At 36.9% G+C, this 24,353-nt stretch overlaps 1 protein-coding gene across 2 annotated transcripts in view; it reads right to left on the reverse strand.

Moving 5' to 3' along the window:
• LOC139980778 (transmembrane and coiled-coil domain-containing protein 6-like) overlaps positions 1 to 24,353 on the reverse strand; it is a 112,815-nt gene that overhangs the window by 2,470 nt on the left and 85,992 nt on the right. For both annotated transcript variants that reach the window (XM_071992708.1, XM_071992707.1), the window contains exons 6-11: positions 9,367 to 9,449; positions 7,667 to 7,792; positions 7,054 to 7,153; positions 5,379 to 5,553; positions 2,695 to 2,792; positions 326 to 493 (exon numbers count right to left, since the gene is read on the reverse strand). In XM_071992708.1, coding sequence (XP_071848809.1) covers positions 326 to 493; positions 2,695 to 2,792; positions 5,379 to 5,553; positions 7,054 to 7,153; positions 7,667 to 7,792; positions 9,367 to 9,449 — 750 coding nt within the window. The remainder of the gene's footprint in view (positions 1 to 325; positions 494 to 2,694; positions 2,793 to 5,378; positions 5,554 to 7,053; positions 7,154 to 7,666; positions 7,793 to 9,366; positions 9,450 to 24,353) is intronic.

A 24,353-nucleotide genomic window follows, 5' to 3' on the forward strand; every position in this document is an offset into this window, starting at 1 on the left:
GTCACCTCGAGTCTCTAGTAGTATGTGCAATTTTGTTCGTAATTACAGTCAACCTTGTTATCAAACTAGTTGTTTTAAGCACCTTAACTGTGTTTTCTTTGACCAAACTGCACAAGTGGAACCTTGAACTAGCCAATCACGCTATGTGTCTGTACGCAAGTTCATCCAGCGTGTGTGCACGCTGGTTAGCCCTTTCACATGATCATGTAAACGGTACAGACTATGCACATTTGCACCGATGTGACAGCACCCTCTGTTCAGACACTGGAGAGCCCCCCTCCCCCCCCGCACTCCCCCATTGTACATCTAACATTGTGTAACTCACCTCTGGCGACTGACACAGTAAACTATCCAAAAGATTCAGACACTGTAGGGTTGGTTCTTCTAATCGTCGCAACAATTCAGATATCTTTGGGAGTATGCCAGCATCAATGAGTTGTACCATAACAATGTAAGGACTGGTACTCAACAAATGGTGGATACAGATAATACTCTGCCAGAAAGGATATAAAAGATGATTTGATATAAAAGAAACCAAAGAGAATGTTACCTATTAAATGTTGGGGTCCTTTAGGTGAGGCGAGTATACAGGACACAAAAGCAGGTAAAATTCCACCGCTAGCTGGCTACACTCAGTGCCTTATGCTACCTGATATCCATGGGCGGCGATCATGGGGGGGACGGGGGGGACATGTCGCCCCCAATATTTTTGTTGGGGGGGATATAGTATCTAATATCCCCCCCAATATTTGGTGGCATAGTTTTTTTTTAAGCATATGTTTTGTATTTTTTTATGATATCGCTAGTAATTTCAAAATAGAAAATGCTTAGATGCAACTTAAAAGGCCTGGGAAGTGCCATTTCCAGCAATCTGGGAGGCATTTTCGGCCAAAATTTTCTTTTGCGCTTCGCGCCAACTTATGGTGGCGCTACGCTTAGATAGTCTGGGTACAAGCTTTGCCCCTCCCTTGGCAAATTCCTCACAAGGCGCCTGTTTAACCGTGTCACAATTTGTTACTATATATGACCGAAAGTAGTTTTTACTTTTTTTCGAAATGAATAGCTAGACGGACCGCATCCGTAATGAAATTTGGTTGGAATCTTGTGTATGAGTGTAAGTACGTACAATCACACATATGATCCACATCGATATGGGTTCACTGGGTTTCCATTTGGCCTGTTTCCTACAAGATTTCTAACCGCAGGTGCTTTGCCAAGGGAGGGGGGGGGTGAAGGGTGGAGACCGACCTCCCCCTCGAGCAAATTTTTTGGTATTTTCTATGATATCGAAGTTTTATAGTAGCCGTTATAAGAGGTTTCAATATTTTTACACCAATAATTTAACTGTGTCTGAATTTTCGAAAATTCTTTGAACAACATTCTTCATCATACTTCCCTCTACTCGTGCAATTTTGACCGGTCTGTTAGGGGTTGAGGGGGGTTTTCTATATTGGTTGTCCATAGATTAAATTTTGTGCAACATTATGGGTATGTTTTAAAGTGAATTTATTATTCAAATTCTGAACAAATAATGAGCTTAAAACCTTGAAAAGTGGGGCTGACTGGTAAGGGGCGTTACGTAGAATTACCTACAAAAGCAATGATCCACAGGAGATGCAATGAGGTCGAACATGATGTGTGACTGGTGACAATCTTGAAAAAAGGTATGATGAATGAAGAAAAAAATCTATTAGGTAAAACTTGGTTCTCAGGCAAAAGTGTACATCTGGTTGGTCATTTTCAATCCCGAGAAGTGCCATTTCCAGTGATCTGGGGGGCTATCAAAACCAAAAATTTTCTTGTACGCTGCGCGCCAACCAATGGTGGCGCTCCGCTTTGATAGTAATTCGCCTGCATCCAAGCAAATGTCCCCCCCAATATTTGAAACAGATCGCCGCCCCTGCTGATATCCATTCCGAATGAAGTTTCAACTTCATTTTGTTTGTCAAGTTTTCTACCACTGGAGTAAGGCATGTGTTCTTTTGCTTTCGGTGTAAGCAAAGCTGCACTCAGGACCTACAGCTTCTCTCTATAATTGAGCCAATCACTTTCACTGTACAAGGCATTGGAGATACCAGCAAAAAAAAAAGGCTTATCATTAGCCAGGGAAAACAGGGTACACCATTGATAGCTGCAATCTAACCTTGGGATTGTGAAATTAAAAGCCCTTGTTTCATAACTGAATGGAAAGTGAGATATTAGGTCAGTACGGAGAGAACTTATCTTCATTTGGGAGAGGTATGGGGTGAGGGTGAGGGCTAACAAATGCAACCTATTCATGACAGTTCCAACTGCATACATGTATGTAACAATGATTGTCACAGGTTGGACAATACCACCAACCCCCTTACCCCACCCCCCACACACACACTGAAAGACAAACCAAATATGAATCCAAGTAATCATCATTAAGAAATTTGTATCCTCATGATGGAAATCCAGGTTTGTTATTCCTGTACTATAAATTTATGGCCTCATGTAGTACCCAACCCCTCCCTCATACCCCCTCCCTCATACCCCCTCTCTCATGCCCCCTCCCTCATACCCCTCCCTCATACTCCCTCCCTCATACTCCCTCCCTCATACTCCCTCCCTCATACCCCATTCCTCATACCCTCCCTCATCCCCCGCCCTCATGCCCCCTCCCTCATGCCCCTTCCTCATACCCCCTCCCCTATACCCCCTCCCTCATACCTCTCTTTGTATGTCTGGCGGCTTTGAGAGCAGCTGCTGTGTCAGTAAGATGTGTAGATTATTCTCTATACACTGATGAGATACAACTGAAGATGACGCTGAAGAATGAGAGAAATAAGAGAGTTGACCAGAACTTCAATATATATTTCATTTGGTTTTTTTCCACAATGATATACATTATACACATATTAAGGGTGTGCTCATGCCGGAATGCCCCCGGCAGTTGTGAATGCCATCCAGCACAAACAGTATCTTAAACATTTCTGCCCAGCACTTTATTTGATGATTAATTTAACAAATTTTTCCATTACCAAAATATGGGTGAATACTTGGCACAGAAGTTTGCTCCAGAATTGGAAAAAGATAGCACCATTTGCCATCTAAGCATAATTCATTGCAAAATGTTTCCAAAGGGAAGGGGCACCCCACCCCTTAGGTCTCTCACCCAGGACATGGATCACACTACCACACAAATTCACCTGGCACTCAAATAATCAGGAGGTAATCCCTGACATATAACTGTTTTAAGTTAAATATACTGCATGCATAGTTGTGAAGGTAGTGTTCTAAGGAACCTCAAATAACAAAGCAAAACACTACCATGCAGGATAGGAAGCAAAGAAAGAATTAAGGAGCACAAAAATTATATATATATATATAAGAACAAGTAATGTGTATAACTCTGTGTACACTCCTGAATGAAAGTATATTTGGGTCCTGATGGGGACAATATTTAGAAATGCTTTGCAGGTATCTATTATATACCCTCCCATTAAGTATAAAAACAAATTGATAAACCTTTTTTTCATGAGTCTTGTACCTATTGATACACTTTATTATAATTTTTATTAACTTATATTGTGAGTAATCCATCCACTCTCTCAGCCTCCCTTGGTCCCCATTACCCCCTTGGTCCCCCTTATCCCCTTGGTCCCCCTTATCCCCTTGGTCCCCCTTATCCCCTTGGTCCCCCTTATCCCCTTGGTTTCCCTTTTCCCCTTGGTCCCCTTAACCACTAGGCCCCCTTACCCACTTGGCCCGGCCCCTTACCCCCTTGGTCACATGTGATATGACTCCCCTCTCCCGCAATTTCTTCTTGACACCAAATGTTTTAGTGGTATACTTCCCGATCATATCCTGGCCTCCACAATCACAAATCCTTACTCTGCTTTTACCATTTCTAAAATTTATCAGTTTTTTGCCATGTTCTACATGCTGATTTATAGTGTAATAACAACAACAAAAACAACTACAAAAATCATATTGGTAATATTAATACTTTGAACCTTAGATGTTGTTTCTTCAAGCAATACTTCACACCCCTGCCTACCTGGCGAACTGGAAACTTGTCAATGCAAAGTGATTATGCAAATTTTTCACTTTTAAATTAGCTTGGGTAAAAAATATTTCAGCTGTTACCGCACTTATGAATAAGTCCTCACCGACAAAAAGGCCGCCATATCGATAAATTTCACTCCTAGTGATATCATAAATTGCTGTATGATGATCCAGGCCCCATCATATATTGATTCTACCCTTTTGAAGTCCTGCTAAACTTGACGCAGGAGGCTTTATCATGGAAAAGTTAATGGCAGGACAAGTGTTACTGTACCAGTGGAGAGCGCCACTTGTAAAGGTCATCCAAAATTTAATGGCAGAAGTTAAAAAAAAAACAACCAAGGTAAATTTTCCCAAAAGATGCCTCAGAAAATTTACATCTAGTAAATATCATTGTGAGGGTTCACTGACATCCTGTGGAGTTTTGCTTTTATTTTTTTTTTTTATTCGCCAAAAGGTTGAAATAGATAGCAATATTTTTTTCTGAGAATCTTTGCTGCTTTCAATAGTATTTTAAAACCAGTCTTGAATATCTCAACATCATTTACATATGTGCATCAATCTGCGGGCATGGTGATCTTATGATCTCTGTAAAGCAGTTTTCGACAACATTTTTTTGTGTGTTCTTTAAGCAGGATGTTAGAGGGCATATATGTGGGTAGAAGTTGAATATATTTAAGGTGCTGGCAAGGGTGTACAGCCAGATTTAAATATAAGATGGGGCTATTCAAGGAGGCCTCGCAGAAAGCATGCCAAAATATCTGTCCGGATCTGGCCCCTTTTTATTACTAACAGTACAGTATTTAAAGGGTGTGAAGACTTGCGCACAAAGAAACCTCTCATGCCAGTAATTTGACCTAGTTTCGAATGAGGTGTAACAGAAGTGTTAGACACCACCATCGATCCCAGAAAATACACACACACAGCTTGCTACCGTCGGTAATTGACACTAGTGTACAGTCAATGCATACAGTTACGGTCAATACCCACAACACAGTGTAAATAGCAGCGTGGACATCTCAGGTCTAGATAAAAGATAACAAGGTATCACGTTTCATTACTGTCTGCATTTTGTAGCGACAAAAAGAAAACGTCATTTGCAAGCAACGGAAAGTTAACTTTTTCAATGCGAGACACGCGATTTGGGGCGAGTCTTCAATGCGTTTAACTTGATCTAATGTGGTGATTTTATTTTCAGGGCATCTATATGGGGGAGGGTGGGAGGGGGGGGGGGATTGAGTGTTACTGGTAAACCTCCCTAATTCAGACTATATAACAGTGTGTGAATTAAGAGTTAGTCGTATATACCAGGTAACAGTATTGTCACGTTGACAAAATATTATTACCTGTAAGGTTACTGATCATCCACAAAACTTCCTTCTGTAAATAGAACGGCAAGGTCGCCGTCTGAAGGAGGTGGAATATAGAAGCAACAAGATGGCCGTCTTGAGTTGCCATGGTTACACTGTCATGGTACTGACAACCTAAGTTTCCAAGGCATCTTATGAGAGGCGTTATTATCTGTAAATATTAAAGAGCATAAACTGATAGTGAGGACAGTATACCTAGACAAACTCTATCATGAGAACTAAAAAATTGAAATTTGAAATGTCCTAGAATGTCCACAGGGGCTGCAGAGATGAAGATAACATATAGAGCCACGTAATAAGGCGTGTTAAACATGAAACGATGGGCCGATGGCACGAATGAATTATTTCTTATCAATAATTGCAGCAAAATTCCCAGCAACTCGATATGAAGAAAACACATCCAGGTGGCACATTGTATTGTGAAGGTATGAATTTTTAAACAATTTAGGGTACATTTAGGTGTTATAATTGCAGAAAGTGTAGGTAGCAAGATATTATTGTGACACCATTTTTTTTACTGAAAACTGCCCATGGGTTTTCCTTGTCTAACTACAGAATATTATTGATGAAGTGGCAGGAAAATTATGTCACAGTTTTGACATACAAGTGTAACTTATGTTAGAGAAGAAAATAATATCTTTCAACTACAACTAGAATCTTACCATTTAACTTTACATAGTATAGATACTCATGCAGGAGATATTACTATGAACTTTGACCTACCGTCACAAACAGCACCACAACAGCAAGCGACATCAACTGTGTTTTATGTGACTAGGTTTTTCCCTATGTCCCCACACAAATTCCCAGCTAACAAGCAATATGCTAAACTTTGCTATTAATTTGCTCTAATCGGCGTATTAAACAGCTAAACCGTGGTAGCTTCAAACTGCAACCAAATTTTTCAAGAGGGTAAATAATAAATAAATCATAAAAAAATCATAAAAAATTCAAAATATGGGTAGGAGACATTAATTTAGATTAGGGGTATTTCGCTGAAAATATATATTAGTCTAAAATAGTCACCCAAAACCCCCCAATCTTCCACACATTTGTTACCTAACAAATTCCCTTCTTGGTTTGTCTACAAGGTTTATGAATTTATTGCTATCAATATGAGCAATAATTAGATTTTGGTATTTGAAGCACTGGTAGCTATGTGTACACGCATCTACGCTTACCTTTGTGGAATATAATTAACCATATTTCTGTGACACATTGTTCATCAGTGGTACTGGAAATATTGCATGAGAACACTTGAAATCGGTTTAATTTATTTGTTTAATATTGTATAGATTCATGTCAATTATTTTAATACCGTAGTAGGACCTACTCTAAATAAATATTTCTTTATCTGCATTTCCTGTTGAAAATACACCAACCCTTAATTTTACTACATTAATTTGGATTTGCTGAAACATATTGCCTTTACACGAAATGACATATTTTGCAATGGAAAATATCAAAGAGAGCATCTCCCAGATTTATTGATTTAATTTTTTTTTTTGTGCAGCTGTAGCTAGTTGAGCGGCTGATAATCTACGATAAGATAAGGTGAGATGAGAGAGGGGCGGTGGCAGGGGTGGGGGTGGGCTTGGAGGGGGTTAAACCAAACTAATCTTATTAAATTTTCCATTGATGTTTGACTTGCCTTGATATAGTCCTCGGGGCGATCTCGTACATATTCTATCAGTAGCACTGTAAGCTGTGTGAACACACCAGCAGAAAGCAATACCATGTGTTTGTCTTGTCTGTAGGAAAACAAAGGAAACAGACGATATATCGACCCAGATCATTTTCACTGAATTTTTTTTTTTTTATAACAGCTAGAGTCATATCTACTTCAGAGACTAGATAGTGGCACAGAACTTGCTAGAACATTCTGAAAATGACCACAAAATGCCGTAAGATATTATCATTTCCTGACAGTTTTGAGTAATATAACCACTGGCATGGTATTCATCACATGGTGACGGTATTTATATTCATGGTGACATTAACTTGGCATTAAGTAGTATTCACTGAAGTTTGCACCATTAAACCATGCTTTGTATTGCATCAGTGCATAATCTCTTTTTTTCCTTCAGATTTTAAGTATACCCGCTAATATCGGCAGAAATGGTTTGTCTACCAATTTATCAAGGAGTGAAAACGTTATTGAAATACAATCTATATTAAAAATGGCATATTCTATATTCTACCATTTTTTTCTTGCCTAACAATTGACACACAGTAAAGGTCAATATCAGCTTGTCAGTCTGTACCTTGCAGAAAGATGGAAGAGTAGACGGCACACATCCAATCTAATCCCACTGCTGACACCAGTTACCATTTGACTTTGACTGAAATGTAGTAACCGTGTAATGAATTCTGAATCGATGGAAGGGAAGCTAAAAATGGGGAAAAATTAAAAAAGGAGAGTTGAAGATTAAAATAAATATTCTTGTGCTTGTACAAGACTAAACAGACAAAGAAAAGCAGAGAAAATCAGAAACAGGTTTCAAGTGAAACTCAGTGATTTTGATCCTAGGATATCATTGGATATTGCCTTATTCACATTTACATATTGTACATTAATTTTACAAACATTTGAACTGCTTCACAGGCTAGAAGCACATAATATTCCAAATTGTGATAAGTTGCAAGATTAGTCTCATTAGCTGTTCAAATGTTTTAACAACCAGGTTTTCCAGAAGCAGTGCACACAATTAGATGTATAGGGGTGAAATATATGTTTTCAAGTAGCAGCACACACAAGTAGATGTATAGGTGAAACATATTTTCCATGCTTGTCACTTTGGATAATACTGGTAGTAACAATCAGGATGTATAATAGAAAGCACATTGTTGTGTTTTGCTGTTTAGCAAATTTACTTAAGGTCCTGAGAATAGTAATCAAAATATTGCAATAGACCAAACAAAGGAAACTAGATCAAACTAGAAGTGCCCTGGTAGATTTTGTTTCCCCCAAAGTGAATATCTATTAGCAATGTCTCAATGCCCTATAATGCCTCAATGCCCTATAAAGTCCCAGTGCCCTATAATGTCTCAATGCCCTATAATGCCTCAATGCCTTATAATGATTCAATGCCCTATAATGCCCTATAAAGTCTCAATGCTTCAAAGCCCAATAATGTCTCAATGCCCTATAATGTCTCAATGCCCTATAATGTCTCAATGCCCTATAATGCCTCAATGCCCTATAATGTCTCAATGCCCTATAATGTCTCAATGCTTCAATGCCCAATAATGTCTCAATGCCCTATAATGTCTCAATGCCCTATAATGTCTCAATGCCCTATAAATGCTTCAATGCCCTAGAATGCTTCAATGCCCTATAATGCCTCAATGTCCTATAAATGCTTCAATGCCCTAGAATGCTTCAATGCCCTATAATGTCTCAATGCCCTATAATGCTTCAATGCCCTTTAATGTCTCAATGCCCTATAATGCTTCAATGCCCTATAATGCCTCAATTGCTTCCATTCTAAAAAATTTACCTCAAAGAAAATGTTTCGATCTTCACATTACTATTAATTATATGAAAATCCCCAAAACTTACGAGGTTTGGATTACATTAATGAGCAACCAATTTTTAATATCTTTCTCCCCACAAACTCAGCATGGTAGATGGAAAGTGCTAAGGTTGTGGAGAGACAGGTAAGGGAGATAGCAAGTAAAAAAGGAAAACCACAGATAAAATTCAATTTATTTTCTTCCATTTGAATTGAAACTTAACTATACTTAAAAAAGCTAACTTGATCGTTTGAGGAATTTGTTATAACAAGGAATAGTAGGAACAAGTAATACCCTGGTTGTAAATGCTCCCTGAATCGACTGTTTTGCAATACTTGAGGAGGCAACTCAGACGTGATCTAGTCCAAACATTTGATGATCTGTCCAAACTTGTAGCATATGAACTTGTTGTCTCTTTAAAATATTTTTACTAACACTATATGCTTACCTCAAACAGATTTTTTCATTCTTCAATAGATTTGCCAGAGCAAATAACGCAGACTGCATGAGATTAACATCGTAAGCCGAAGTCTAAAGATGGGACAAAGAAAATAGCAATAAAAGAAAGCAGATTAACAAAGGACTGAATTCATATTATTCAACAAAAATCAGATCAAATCATAAAAAAGAAATATATATAAAAAAATCATGGTGCTTTTCATTGAAATGCTATTATCATGCACACCAAATATTTACCAATAGGGACAAAAGCCCATTGGAAAGTCAGAACTGAAATTTGTTTTCATATGTCAACCAAGTGTATATAGCTTTTGTTGATTTTGTGAGTATGAAGTTTTCATAGATGTCACATTTGAAAGCAAGGAGGCAAATCATTATACGATAAAATAGCTACTTTTTAATAAAATCTTCCAAAATTCTCTGTTCATTGGAATCGATTACTCCCTAAAATCAATCAGTGCGTATTACATCTGAATCAAATATTGCTTCTATTAAGTAATGAAAAAGAACAAATATCACCCCAAAGATTAAAAAAAAAAAAAAATAGGTTGGGTTTACAAAACATAAACTAAAGGCTGCATATATTGGAAGAATTTACACGGCAATTAAGTAACAGACAGGTGATAGAAAAAGTAAAAACACACAGGTTGGAACAAACTATGACAACAAGAAAAAGTACAGATCACCCCCAAAAAACATAACATACTTCCCTGTAACTAATTGCTTAATATTTGGCACACTTATACACAAAACCAATATCAGCAGTCATGCATAAGAAATATTTTGTGCAAACGTTGTACCAACAATGGTAAAAATAACATAAAAAGGGGAACGGGGGGAGGGGGGATGAGGGGGTCATTTAAATTTTTTTTTGGCTTTTGGCTTTGGCTTTGGTTTTGGCTTAAGTTGCGTTTTAATTAATTTTTCTACCGGGGGATCCTTAGATCCACTTACATTGAATCGGTTTCAACTACCCCAGGGTCACACTCTCCCCTACTTTATAAAATCCTTGATTTGCCTTGGGGCCTCCCCTAATAGTTTCACCTTCTACCTTAAATCAGTCTGGTGGATGTTAGAACTTGGCTTCTCCCCCACCCCCTCCCCAGCCCCCCGGCCCCTGTCCCTCCCAATTCCTTAGAAATCATATTCATGCCATTTAGCTGTGTTGTACTATTTATAAAGTTAGGTGTACATATTTCCTCGTGTTTCCACTGCAGGGAATCGTGGTCCACTTTGATCAAATGTCTGTAAAATTTAAAATTTTCCACATGTTTCCTTGTTTGAATAAATTTACATATGTTTTGCACATGATTTCAATGCATGTTCACAACTTAGTATCATATCTTTCTGTGTCAGAGGGTGGAGTAATACTTGTATGTTTCTTCCTATGTACATGATAATTTACAGATGGAGAGTATCAAGTTTCCTCATGTAATTCAGTTTTGCATCCCGACAGAAGCTAAATTGAATCCCTATATTCATGTGACGATCATGAATTATGAGCACCGGCTTATACTAAGACATCTCTATTCAATGAGTGTTCAGAAGAGGAGATACAATTATGAAGGAAGAGATGTAATTGTCGCACCCATTCCTGCTACCGAGACAGCCAATTTAATTCTCCCCATGTTACAGAAGGCACTTGTACCTTCAGCAACTGACAACTTTCTCAAATACTGAGAGATCGTGGTAAATGCCACTACCCCATTCATCATGACTGCGTTTTATGCATTTAGGCTTCAAACATTAGTAATTATAACAGCTAGAAATGATTTTTGAAACAGACTTGATGTGTTTCGTACATGGTCCATACAGTACTATTGTACTAAATTATTTAAATTGGTGATGCTGAAGTTAATGATTGATGTATCGCATTGACTTGTAGATCTGTGAAAGTCCCTGATGCATACATGTGTGATGTACTGAGCTTGTAACATTACTCATGTAGCCATTCTCGGGCATGGTAATTGTACACCAGTATTATATACTCATGACCTTACAGTTGTACTGATGGCCCTGTAATCTTACTCATGTAGCCATTCTCAGGACATGGTATTTGTACACCAGTATTATATACTCATGACCTTATAGTTGTACTGATGGCCCTGTAATCTTACTCATGTAGCCATTCTCAGGACATGGTATTTGTACACTAGTATTATACTCATGTTCTTATGGTGGTACTGATGTCCCTGTAATCTTACTCATGTAGCCATTCTCAGGACATGGTATTTGTACACCAGTATTATATACTCATAACCTTATAGTTGTACTGATGGCCCTGTTATCTTACTCATGTAGCCATTCTCAGGACATGGTATTTGTACACTAGTATTATACTCATGACCTTATGGTGGTACTGATGTCCCTGTAATCTTACTCATGTAGCCATTCTCAGGACATGGTATTTGTACACTAGTAAACTCATCACATTATAGTTGTACTAATGGCCTTGTGATCTTATTAAAGGACACACCACCTCCCGCACTTGGCCCTCCCTTCCAGATCACTGCTCTGTATGCCGAGAGGCTAACCTCCGTAGATCATGCTCTTTACACTGACCGAACAATCCATAGCCATCACCAAAATCCTCACTGAATCACAATACCACTTACAAAAATTAATTCACACATTATTTGGAATACAGGAATTGAAAAAGACAGAATTTGACAAAGATTTATGTTCTTGCATCTCTCAGGAAAGTGTAAACATCCAGAGTAGAAGATTAATTTTTTCTCTCTCTGTCCTATATATAAACGATAAACGGCATATCACCTTTGAGTTCGATATCACTTCTTTCATATACACATAAAGCATATAAGTTTGACCAATAAAACACTCGACCAATACTTAATTGACTTCATCAAACCAATATATATAGAACTCTAATAATCTGTCTATAAAAAAAGTCGCACCTGAAAAGTCAACAAATAGCGAGGAATTCCATGATTAAAAGATAGTCTTGTTCAGATTATAGGTTCTAGGTTATTTGTCATTTCATCCTCTTGATGATAGCCTGATGAGCACCCAGATGCAGGAATGAAGATTCCTTGTTCGATGTTTCAATGGGTGGGTCAAGTGTGTGTAAATCATCATTACCATGAAGAGTACACTGAGCTCCATCTCAGATGAAACAACGGCAGGATTAATTAACTACCTGAGTCATCAGACGGAGAGAGAAAATCTGTCCAATCTTTTGAGACAGCGAGAGAATGTGCCAGGTAGTCGAGAGATGAGGAAGATGTCAACGAGATGGGGAAAAAAAACCATTACACAAGCCATAAAAAGATGGATGATTGATATAAGAACTCTACTTTCACTGGTGTGAAGCACTTTCTAAATTGTGTTGGAAGGTTTTAACAATGAAATGGGTTACTCAGAGTAGCATCTCCATATAGCCCTACTGGGTTTCTGCGTTGTATCTTATCTAGTAATGTAGAATTTCTGTTTAGAAATTTTACAATGGTACTGTTGTCAATTTCAGTGCACGAGAACGGATACACTCACAAGGAAACAGTGAACCTCAAAAACTCTATAATTGCTCCCATCTCCAACCCCAAACCAAACCCCCCCCCCTTTCACCCCACTACCACATTAGCAGACACAGACTTAATACATTCAACAGCTTATTGAATTTGATAGGAAGCTGAATAAATTATAGAGGCCACCTTGCTTTATCATGGAATTATTCATTGGAAATAAATCCCTTCACCTCTGATAAATAAACGGATCATGCACTGCATCGGTAATTTTCGAGGTATCCGTTCCAAAAAATTTTAAGGGTTGTAAATGAAATCAGCACTATTTATAGAAGAAATATACTGTGGGTCATGTCTAGAAAAAGAGTAAGCAATAAGCAAACCTGATTATAATGCATCAGAAAAAAACATTTTGCTTTGGGGGCAGGGAAGGGTTACATAAGTGATTTCTTGAAATTATTTCTTCTTCATTCATAGTAAGATTAGCAATTTGTGCTTAGGGACATAAGGAGGGGGTAATAAGTGATAAGTTTCTAAATACTTATTTCTCTTTTTAGTCATATTAGCAACTTGTGCTTTGGGATCGGACAAGACTTATAAAGTGAAAAGTCTTTTATAGAATGGTTTAGGCATTGCTAGATTAACAAGGAACAGGGTAAATTAAGCTAATGATACAGTAGGGTAGGGAAGAGGTGTAGAGAGTGGGGTAGTGGAGACTGGAGAGGGCAAGAGGAACAAATGACAGTATTGAATGATCCTTACTTTTCACCAGCAGAGAACCAAAGTATGTGTTGATGTGATGGGGGGGGTGCAGGAGAGGGAGAAGGGGGGAGAGAGGGTGGAAGGGTTGGTGAAGAGCTAAGTAACAGGTAAATTCTTTAATTCTAGTTTGACTGGTTTCTTTAGTTTTCCATTGATAATCCATGAATTCCTTTTCAACAACTTTTAATCAGGAGGGGTTGGGGATGTTGGGGGTAGTGGGTGGAGGGGATGTTGGAATGGAAGGATAAGGATGTTGGGTGGAGTTGGGACTGGTGGAGGGGACACTGGGAAAAGATGTAAACCCTAGATAGAAACAAATGCTCAATATTACTGCCATAAGATGTCCTTCATGAGCCACTGCTTAGACTGTAATTACTGGTTCAACAATCAACAAAGGGGAATATATATATATATATATATATATATATATATATATATATATATATATATATATATATATATATATATATATATATATATATATATATATATATATATATATATAGATATATATATATATATATATATATAGATATATGTGGAAACCAAACAGATTCCTTACTATTTTCATCTAACATCTTCTAGAAAAAAAAAATTACTCATTCATCTTATTTCATCCATCCTTTGAAAACAGCTGATTCAGTTAAACTTGGACCAACCCTGTCTTCATTTAAAGTATAAAAGCATCTTTCCTCCTCCTCCTTGGGGGTATCAATGGACAGTTCACCCATCTCAATATCATCCATCTAATTTCATCTCTCTTCACTAACCAAATCACACCCCAACTCCAAATGGCTTCATGTCCATCCACTCCAACAAATCTTGCTGAGAGACTAGCTCTCAAATTCATCCCAGGATGAGATGGGATAGAAAATAAAGATGAAGACAGACGGAGAGATGCAGCAAACACACACATACACACTGATACGCACGAGCAGGGTTATCCATGGGAGGGCATAACTGGGATAAATTCTATGGTTGAGTGAACAGATAGATACCAATCAAGAGATAAAATAATCACTAAAGATATGGAAGAATGTAATATGTTACCAGCTTGTGTCAAGCTGTGAAGGAGTTTAACTTTCTGATAAAGTTCCTCCGCTTGCTTGCTAATGTAACCAGGAATGCCTTCGTAGGCCGCAGGAGACCAAAATTTTTCCAGTTAGTTGCACGGCGTGGCATTTGAGTTGGTTCTGAGATGGATTATTGTTATCATCTCTGACGTCGTCTTAAGCTCGATCGTAGATATTTACCTGGGCTGTAGTTTACTATAAATGCAATTAAACATAGCTGATACGTTTCAATGCTATCCTGCATAGTTACAGTTTTGTGTTGGAAGCCTTCACGATAATTTACTCTTCTTTGAGAGGTAAAGTTGGAGGATGAGAGTTAGAGTTCAAAAACAAAACGAAATCAATATGAGAGGTTAATTTAATATTCATTTAAGTTTTCTACAAAGTCTAGAGCTCCTTTAAAGTGTCTGATGCACTTCTTAATTAAGTCATCTTTGATGACATATTAGCAAAGTCTGTTTAGAACATCATTTGTTCAACACATGGTTTTATATATCCATTAGCGATCAACGGGCTTGCCCCTCAATATATCACTGACATTCTTACTCCTGTGCATCGGTCAACTACAGTTACGCTTCGCTCTTCCTATCATGCGCATTTGCAATTAACTCCTGGTCCACGTACCCGTACTAGTTATGGCGATTGTGCCTTTTCTGTCGCTGCGCCTTCTCTTTGGAACAAACTCTCATTTCACGTTCGTGACTCTCCCTTCTTTTATACATTCAAGAGACAATTTAAAACATTTCTGTTTGATTCCTAGTTTCTTTTTTTTCCCCCTTGGTTTCCTTTGTCTCTTTACTACTTTGTAAAGCGCTTTGAAATGCTGTACTAAGCACTATATAAGTGTAATTTATTATTCATGTTTTATATTTTGAAACGGTTCTAAACTACAGACTGTTCTGTTTATAAACTAAACTTGAACAACGATGTCAGGAGAATGTCGCATACATTGTTTCCATGAAATTAGTAATACATTGTTAGCAAATATCAATCACATATCACAGTTCAGTTTTAGATAAATGAGTCTATAACTATGACTCATTGCTGAATCCCTTAACGATGATGAACAGAAAATGGTCAAAATTGTCAGCCATGTCAAACTTTTAATTAAACAGCTGTTTAGTTATTGAATTAAATTCACCGAAAATGTTGATAAATATACAACCATGATTTAAACAACCACACAAATTATAAACAGATCCTGCACATATGGGCAACAAGAATATTCAAAGTTCATTATGGAGCAGTTTCATTATAAAATATAAATTATAATAGGCAATTGTTTTAAAGTTACATATAGTGAGTAATTAATGACAGCCAAACGTACATTTTACTGACTTTTGTTTCCTGAATGTGTAATGCATAATGTGCCTAAATTTCCAGTGAGGTAATTAGGTTAGAAATTTCAACACTCAAAATACACTGTTTTTAAAAACTAGATTTTTTAATTAAAATTCACCAAAAATGTTGATAAAAATATAACCATATATGATTTTAACAACCACATAATTTATTAACAGATCCTGCACATATGGGCAACAGAATATTCAAAGTTCATATGGAGCAGTTTAATTATAAAATATAAATTATAATAGACAATTGTTCTACACCTATTGTTTCTTGCACATAACAATTAAAAAACCCATGGGAGATATTAAATGTTGCCAGGTGAGAAATTGGAAACTATACTTGTTGAATATAAACATTAGTGTTGTTGAGAGCAAGATGCTTAAAACTAAATAAACATATTAAATTAAGCTTCTCTACTTATGAAATCATCATTGTAAATAAAAGCAAGTTCCAGGGATGATAAATTGCTAGAAATTTCATGACTCAATTCTCAAATTTTCAATACTGCCTTTTGAAGCATATAAATTCAATGGGATGAATGCTATAACATATCATGTTTGCTTACATATAATGTTCTATTACTATAATGACTGAAGGAGAATTATACTTAAAACGTCACATCAAATTCAAATTATCTTTCAAAGTCACATAAAAGTCGGTACATTATTCAAACTGTGATATAAGTCTCAGCTAAAGAGAGATGTTCTAAATATTTATGTTCTATGGGGCTCACAAAGAAATAGCAGAGGTAAACAACCAAAAACAATGAATAATAAAAATATGTTACCTAACCATTATCTTATAATTAGGTAAATCACCAACTTACATTAATATTTATCTCAAGAGAGGAAGAGTATAACTTTTTGCTTATAGAAGTTAGTCTTCCTAAAAGAATAATAAGAAATGAATTAAGATATTCAATCGAATTGAATTATTAGCAATTACGTTCAATAATTTCATGCTGGGGCCAACACAGCGATTTTCTTTCAAAGAAAATACTTTAGCAGGAAAACACAAAAATACTTGATTTAACAACTATGTATTGCCATAATATTTCCTGGGCATTAGAGCATTATAATGGGGACAGAAGTGGGTTCACATTGGAAGGAAGGGGGGGGGGGTATCATGAGGAGGGGACACAAACTTTGAGGAACAGTGTATTTTAATGAGATTTTGATTGAGGAGGCAAGGCACAAAATCACATCCAAACTTCCAGACAAAATGGATTCGATCTTTGCATTCTCTAGCAAAATTTGGGTGATTAATCCTTTTTATAAATTTTCTAAAAAAAAGGATGCTTTTTAGTAAACATTTTTCTTAATTACTTCACAAAACAAATAAAGACCTTTTCATTTTCACAAAACAAATAGGTCACATGCCTCCTGTGGACCCCCACCCCCTCACCCCCCCCTTCTCCTCTTTTACACCCATATTAAGGATCTATGAACTTTGTCTGTTAAAGTAATTATAAACAAAGTCATTTTACAATAAGTGACACAGTGATATGTTTACAAGTTAAGCCAAAAAGCTGATGCAACATTCTGCACACAACTGTAACATGGGCTTTCCTTGGTAAAACCGGGTTTTGCACATTTGAATGTCTCTTTCATAATTATAACATAACAAGTGTCCTGATATAAACCCATTCTGATTCCCTGCCTGCCCTGTTCTATATACCCATCCCCATAGTAACACACACTCAGTGATATGATAAATATCTACTGTCAGTGTTTCAGATCATTCTTAAATGTGGGTTAGTATAAAAAAGTCTTGATATTAATTTATCCCTTGACTGCCAATTACAGGACAAAAAACCCTTGAAATGTTAATATTCCCAGCAGACTGAGATAATTTGACAAAACAATGACTATCACTGACCTCCAAAACCACAAAATCAGTGTTTACATCCAAACATATCATAGGTAACTGACAAAGTTTTAGTCAATAATTAATTCATGAAGGAGTAATTAACTTAATATATTGAGTAAGAGTGCAATGGGACTAAAAAAGCCCCCCAAAATCCAATCAATGCCATTATACTAGCCCTAGCTGTAATGTCCCAGGGTAGAGGTCTAATAATCTGGTGGCAGAGACGAGTGGCACACTCGAATGTTTGGACGTCAATGACAGGAAGTTTACCGTGACCAAAGTAAATGGGCATGCAGAAAACCAAACTGAAAATTAGACAAAGAACTTGAATCTAGTCAGCTGAGTGGGGGAGAAATAACCATTATTAGTTATTCAAATTCATTATCTCTGTTAACAAGGAAAGACTGCATATAATGAACCTAATCTCTTTTGATTTCTTTGTTCAAATGGCTTCCCATAGAGTAGGTCAGAGTATATAGAACTACTACACACACTAATTAAATGGAATCAATAAATTCTTGTTTATCGTCCTCACAATTGGAATGAGTTAATGGAATATACGGAGGAAAAACAAGATTATCGACAGTTAAAAGTACAGGTTGTAATATTCAAATATTTTATTTGGAACAAATGCTGCCAAAAAATATGTTTGAACGTTTCCAAAATGTCTACAAGCTGCAAATACCCACTAAAGTTAATATTTTCAGTCACAAAGTGATTCAATAAAGGTTCTTGCCTTTCTTTCTTCATCATCGACATCATTATGTTTATTTTTCTGCTTCTCTTCTTATTGCCCTCTATGAAATAAATTAGTATGACTTTTAAGGTTTTTATATAATTTTTTTAATATTTTTTTCTTTTGTACATTGGGTTTATCTTTTCTAGAGTGTCAGGTGAAGGTTAAAAGTGAAATTTTAATAAAAACACTATAAATTATTCATTTTGGGGCACTTTTATCCAAACTGAACTTCATAATTGCTTTAACTGACATTATAATGGTGATAGAGCTCACAATTGACATAATAGATAGATAGATATGATAACAAGTTTTTGTACTTTTAACAAATTTCGGCAATGTCTACTATAAAGGGAACTGATAGCTTTTTTCCATCAATTCTATTTTTCCTCAAAAATCCTGGAGTTTTGTGTCATGGCTGCAAAGCAATTCCATTCAATACAGATCAAGACCAAGTTTGTTTGCTGAGTGGAATATTTTGGCAATTAAAAATTTAAATGTTAACTATAAGCAATAACTGACCCCCCCACCCCTCTCAAACCCCCTGCCCCACTCACTCTCGGTCACATATAGTAATCCTGTGCCTTTCAGAAGCCCTGCGGTTACAATAGGGCAGCAAGAACAACACCTAAGTAGGCCTATATATATATATATTTACATGAATTAGAACAATATTACATGTATTATCATATAAGCTTAGGGCTACAGCCTATAAATATATTAATGACAACTTAAAAGCAGCAGTTTGATAAATTTTCTGACAATATTTGATACATATCAAACGCCATCAAAAATGAAGTTCACTAGCTTCACTTGTCAAGTTTCATTTCAAGTGATGAAGTAACAAAAAAAGTCTTTATAAATTTTCCAGAATGTATTGTACATGTTATAAATACTTCCATAAAAAAATTTGTCTTAGAAGCAATGAAATGTTGAGATCCAAAAAAAGGTGACAAACATCGGGAGAGGATGTCTTTGTTTGATCAATTATACATCTACGAGATGATCGTTAGCAATACTAATTGCTTCTGTAGGTTTGGTAAAATTGCCAACCAGAACTAAAAACACTAATTATAAGGGAATTGCCTCGGGGACTAATTTAGTGTATGCATTCAAATCTTGTGCAGCAGTTTTGCAGTCTCTGAATTTTGTCTATCATAACATACTTTACTACAGTTCCTGCATAAAAAACTGCTATATATTTTTGTACAGCATATTGCCCATATAAGTTTATAACATTTAGCGATGCGAAACAGGATAACTTATCCCCGGGCTGAACCTAAGTGTGGCAAATTTTATATTGAAAATCAACAGAATCCACTAGGACTTAGCATCACATGATCTCAGACACATTTGAAAATAGCTGTTGTTTAGGAAACATTGCATATATCTCTTTCCTTCCTTCCTCTCCTCTCCCCCCCCCCTTCCTCAATACCACATCCAGTTGTTATATTTACATCAATGGCCTAAGAGCATTTTTCTTGTAAATAATGCTTGGCAGTATGTGGAATTTTCCGCTGTCAATGCAAAACATAACTTCCACTGAAGCCTGACAATATGTCTCAGTCTGTCATTGGCCGATCCATTTGACGGTACATATTTTTGGAAACCTGGAAAGCCACATAGCAACAACGAAAGTTGTTTATTAAAATACGATATTTCAAGCAGCAATTGTTTTCAAACATACTACGATATGTATATATCGCCAAATTGTACAAATGAGAATATTCTGTTTTCTACCTCATTAACCGAGTAAATGAGCCGATGAGCAAAGTCGTTAAAGTTCAAATCAACATGTCTTATCCTTAATGCAGTCTGTATTAAATGTGTACACCATCTGAATCATATGGTATAATAAAAGAATATAAGGTTTTGTATAGCTGTCATACAGATATGTATGGAAATGGCATAACATATTATGGACTGCGGAAAAGAAAGGATTCCATGTTGGGATGTTGAAGGGTGGGGCGGGATGGGGGGAGTTAGGCTGGGGGGAAGGGAGTTAGGCTGATGAAGAGGGGCCGGAGGCTGCGATGATGAAGAGTGAGGATTTGGCTCAATGAAAGGTGGGAGGAGGGTTGGTGGCAGTTGGACAAGAAAGTGAATACCAGAATCATAGCTACCAACATTTGTTTTTACTTTACTCATTACATTATGCCTTAACATTTTATTATTCAGTATGTAACAATGACGTGGTCAAATACTACTTTCCATGCATGTTCCCACCCAACCTTTAGCCCATCATCTCCCCCTACTCCCCCCATCCTACTCCCCTCCCCCTCCTCCTCCCCCCTCCCGATACTCCCTGCTATGTAATGCAGTGAGTGGTGTGTACGTGAGAGAATATATCAAGTGTCCAAGCAAAATAAACATCCAGTGTACCGAAGGCAGAGCTGATTTCATGCTAAGGTTGAAGACAGTGGGTACCAGATCCAGCCTCTCCCTCTCTCCTTCAACCCCTTCCCCTCTCCAGATGGGGGAAATCCCCCTGAGAATTATTTCCACAAATTTTTACTTTGCCCTATGTCCCACATGTTTACCCTTTTACAGTTGTCACAATAGCTTTCAGTAGTGGCGTCATCATTAATAACAGGCTTTGTTTCAGGTTTCTATTTGCGAAGGGTAAATATTTGTTGAGTTTAATCAAGTGGCAGCTGTAGGTAAGTGTTCTTGTTCACATATGCCCTGCCGTACAATAATAAAAAAAAACAACGTCCCAGAGGAGAGACAATACCTCATTATGACACCCTGGCTTTGTCTTTACATCTGATCAAACACAAAATAATTAAGACACACTGGAATGACATCACGTCCCAACTTGTGCACGTACGTAGCGAGTCAAATAACAGGCCGCAGTATAATATTGCTATGACAAGAAGCTATGACGAGAAATAATTACATTACGTTACGATCTCTGTCACAGCGGCCAATGTTGATAATAATAGTGATCCACAAACTTAGCTAGAGGAAAACTTAATTTGCTGTTTAATATATTTGCAGACGATTTTGAGAGAAAATGAAAAATGAGGTGGTGGCAGAGAGAGTTTTAATCATTACATTAATTTGGTGTCTTCTCGTTTAAAGGTCTTCTCGTCTTCGAAGTCTTTCAAAATAAACTACCTTTTTGTTTAGTGTCTGTTTCTGTTAAACCTAATTTTCTGTTGATTTAGAATTGAGTATTTATACTGTAGTGGTCTGGGTTTTGTGTCCACTTCATACTAGACATTGGCGAATATGTTGGCTAGACCTTAAACATTTTCAAATACACATTTGCTTGGGCACGATTACCATATCCATGGAATTATTTATTACAGTACGATCGCATCACAAAATGCACTACAAAAATGGTCAAATTGCTATCACAAGTCCAAATATATGTTTTACAGTTTTCTTCAGAGTAACTATATAGTATTCAATGAGAGAAAGAATTCAAGACTTCAAAATGCTACACAAAATTTTGAGCACTTAGATTATACCCTGATAATTGTACGGCCATCGCCAATGGTATGGATTACACATGGAACAGTTTAATACAAAACCACATTTCAATTACCAAATTTATTTCTGAAAGAACTTATGGTTTATAATATATTGCTTTCACATTCAAAATAATACATATACATGTGCATTAATATGACAAAACTTAGAAATAAAGACATAAATCAATTCACCATGTATCTCTTCAAACATTCATGCCACTTTCATTGTTTACAAATGTATAGCACAGCCAGATGTGATTGTTAAGCTCCTTGAGTACATGTGAGAGAAACCTGATATGCCTAAACTCAAACCTTTCCTATTACTCCATCCCTGCCCCAACTCATCGGTAATTTCTCGTTTCTTCCTCCCATTTCTCTGAGGCTCTGAGCGACTCACCCTGACACATGCTTACCATAAATATAGACATTCATGTACTAGTATTTACTACACAGACTCTGTATACCAATGCGGAATATTACTTTCATCATCCAAAAGGTTGGTTTTGAAGTAAGATGGAAGGTTTAACAACCAACCACATTTGGAATACTTATGTTCGCCAAACGCCCGAACCGCGACCCATTTAATGAGAGCAAATTAATCACTCTCGGTTTTAGATTGGGCAGGAAAGTAAAATGTTGCAAACCAAAAAAAAAAAAACAAAAAAAAAAAAAAGTGGCATTGGCTAAGGAGTCTTCTAGTTAAAAATTGACTCATTTGTTGTTCAGTATACTGAAGCAATTAATACCCCTTAAACTAAAGTCTGTTTGACAGTTGGGAGTACCACTGCAAGGGGCAAAAACTAATTCCTTTGTCTGGGGGTGATTTTGCATTGATTAAATGGAATGAGATACATAGTATCATGTTATTGAGGCCACCAGGACCACAGGCAGATTATGAGTAGAAAAATAGTTTAACATGAAAACGTTGAAAACATTTGCTAGGCACTGGAGTTTCATTTGGATCTGATGGAAGGGATGTAAGGGGAAAGAGAGGCAGGGCGGGCGGGAGTGGAATGGAATGGAAGAGGGGTGGAGGGGGCAGGATGAGTGCAAGAAGGGAATAAATTATCATGAAATGTTGAAAACAATATACAGGAGTTCACTTGGATGGATGATGGTGGGCAAGGTGGGACTGGGTCTAAGCTAAAATGCATGCAGGGGAGATGTATGGCAAACACCGCATAATATATCCTTGTATTAATACGAATATATCTGCATGTATTAATTTGAATATATACGCGTATTAAATCAGACAATAAATGGCATGTCTCAAGCTTTCACAGGCCAAACGTACTTGATCTAGACAACAGCATGATTTAATACATGTTATTATACAAATTAATACGTGTATATGTCCGAATTAATCATCATATGTATTCGAATAATATGTGTTTATATTCAAATTAATACGCGGATAAAGTTAAGCTTTATGATTGGGAAATAATATATATGCGTGTATATTCAAATTAATACGCGTATATATTATGCAGAGTTTGTCCCGCATGGCTTGCCATGGAGGTGCAGTGGGAGATGTAGAAGAAGAAAATATAAGTTATATCATAGAATGTTGAGAACATAGGTATACACAGGAATTCACTAGGTTAGGTGGTGGAAGGGAAGAGGAGAGTGGGGCTGGTGATGGGGTGAGGGAGTGGTGCAGCGAGAGGGAGGGAGATAAAAACTGACAATGTTTAGATAAAACATTTATGTACCAACAACAATTGCGAATCATGCAGGGATATGTAAATCATGATGTATTCCTCTTCTGTGTAACACTGACACCAAACTGACATTTTATGGTTGTTAATTATATGCTATTTTATCATTGCATGAAGCTCTGAGTAAGTTACATGTACAATATAGCTTCCAATAGAATAAGGGCAGCTACGATGTAGTGATAGGCCTCTGTCTATATCGCTGGAAACAGTTCCCATTTCCTGTCTTGTAAATTAAAGTCATAATGTGTATCAATTAGTCCTACTTTGTTTACCCAGCCCGGGTGCGTTTGAAATCATCACTGGTCGAAAGGTTGGTAATGACAACAACATAAACCGAGCAGTTTGAAGGATTAAGATGACCGAGGGAGAAATATCAGTCGATTGATGGGGCACATGTCTTTTCAGACAGAAAGGGGTAGACTAACTACATACATATTTAAGACATCACAATCAGGCTCATGATAAAGAGACTGATTGACCAAGTTAAGAATGAGAAATGACTCTTCCTTA

This window comes from Apostichopus japonicus, chromosome 15 (genome assembly GCF_037975245.1).
Source record: "Apostichopus japonicus isolate 1M-3 chromosome 15, ASM3797524v1, whole genome shotgun sequence".
Lineage (NCBI taxonomy): Eukaryota > Metazoa > Echinodermata > Holothuroidea > Aspidochirotida > Stichopodidae > Apostichopus > Apostichopus japonicus.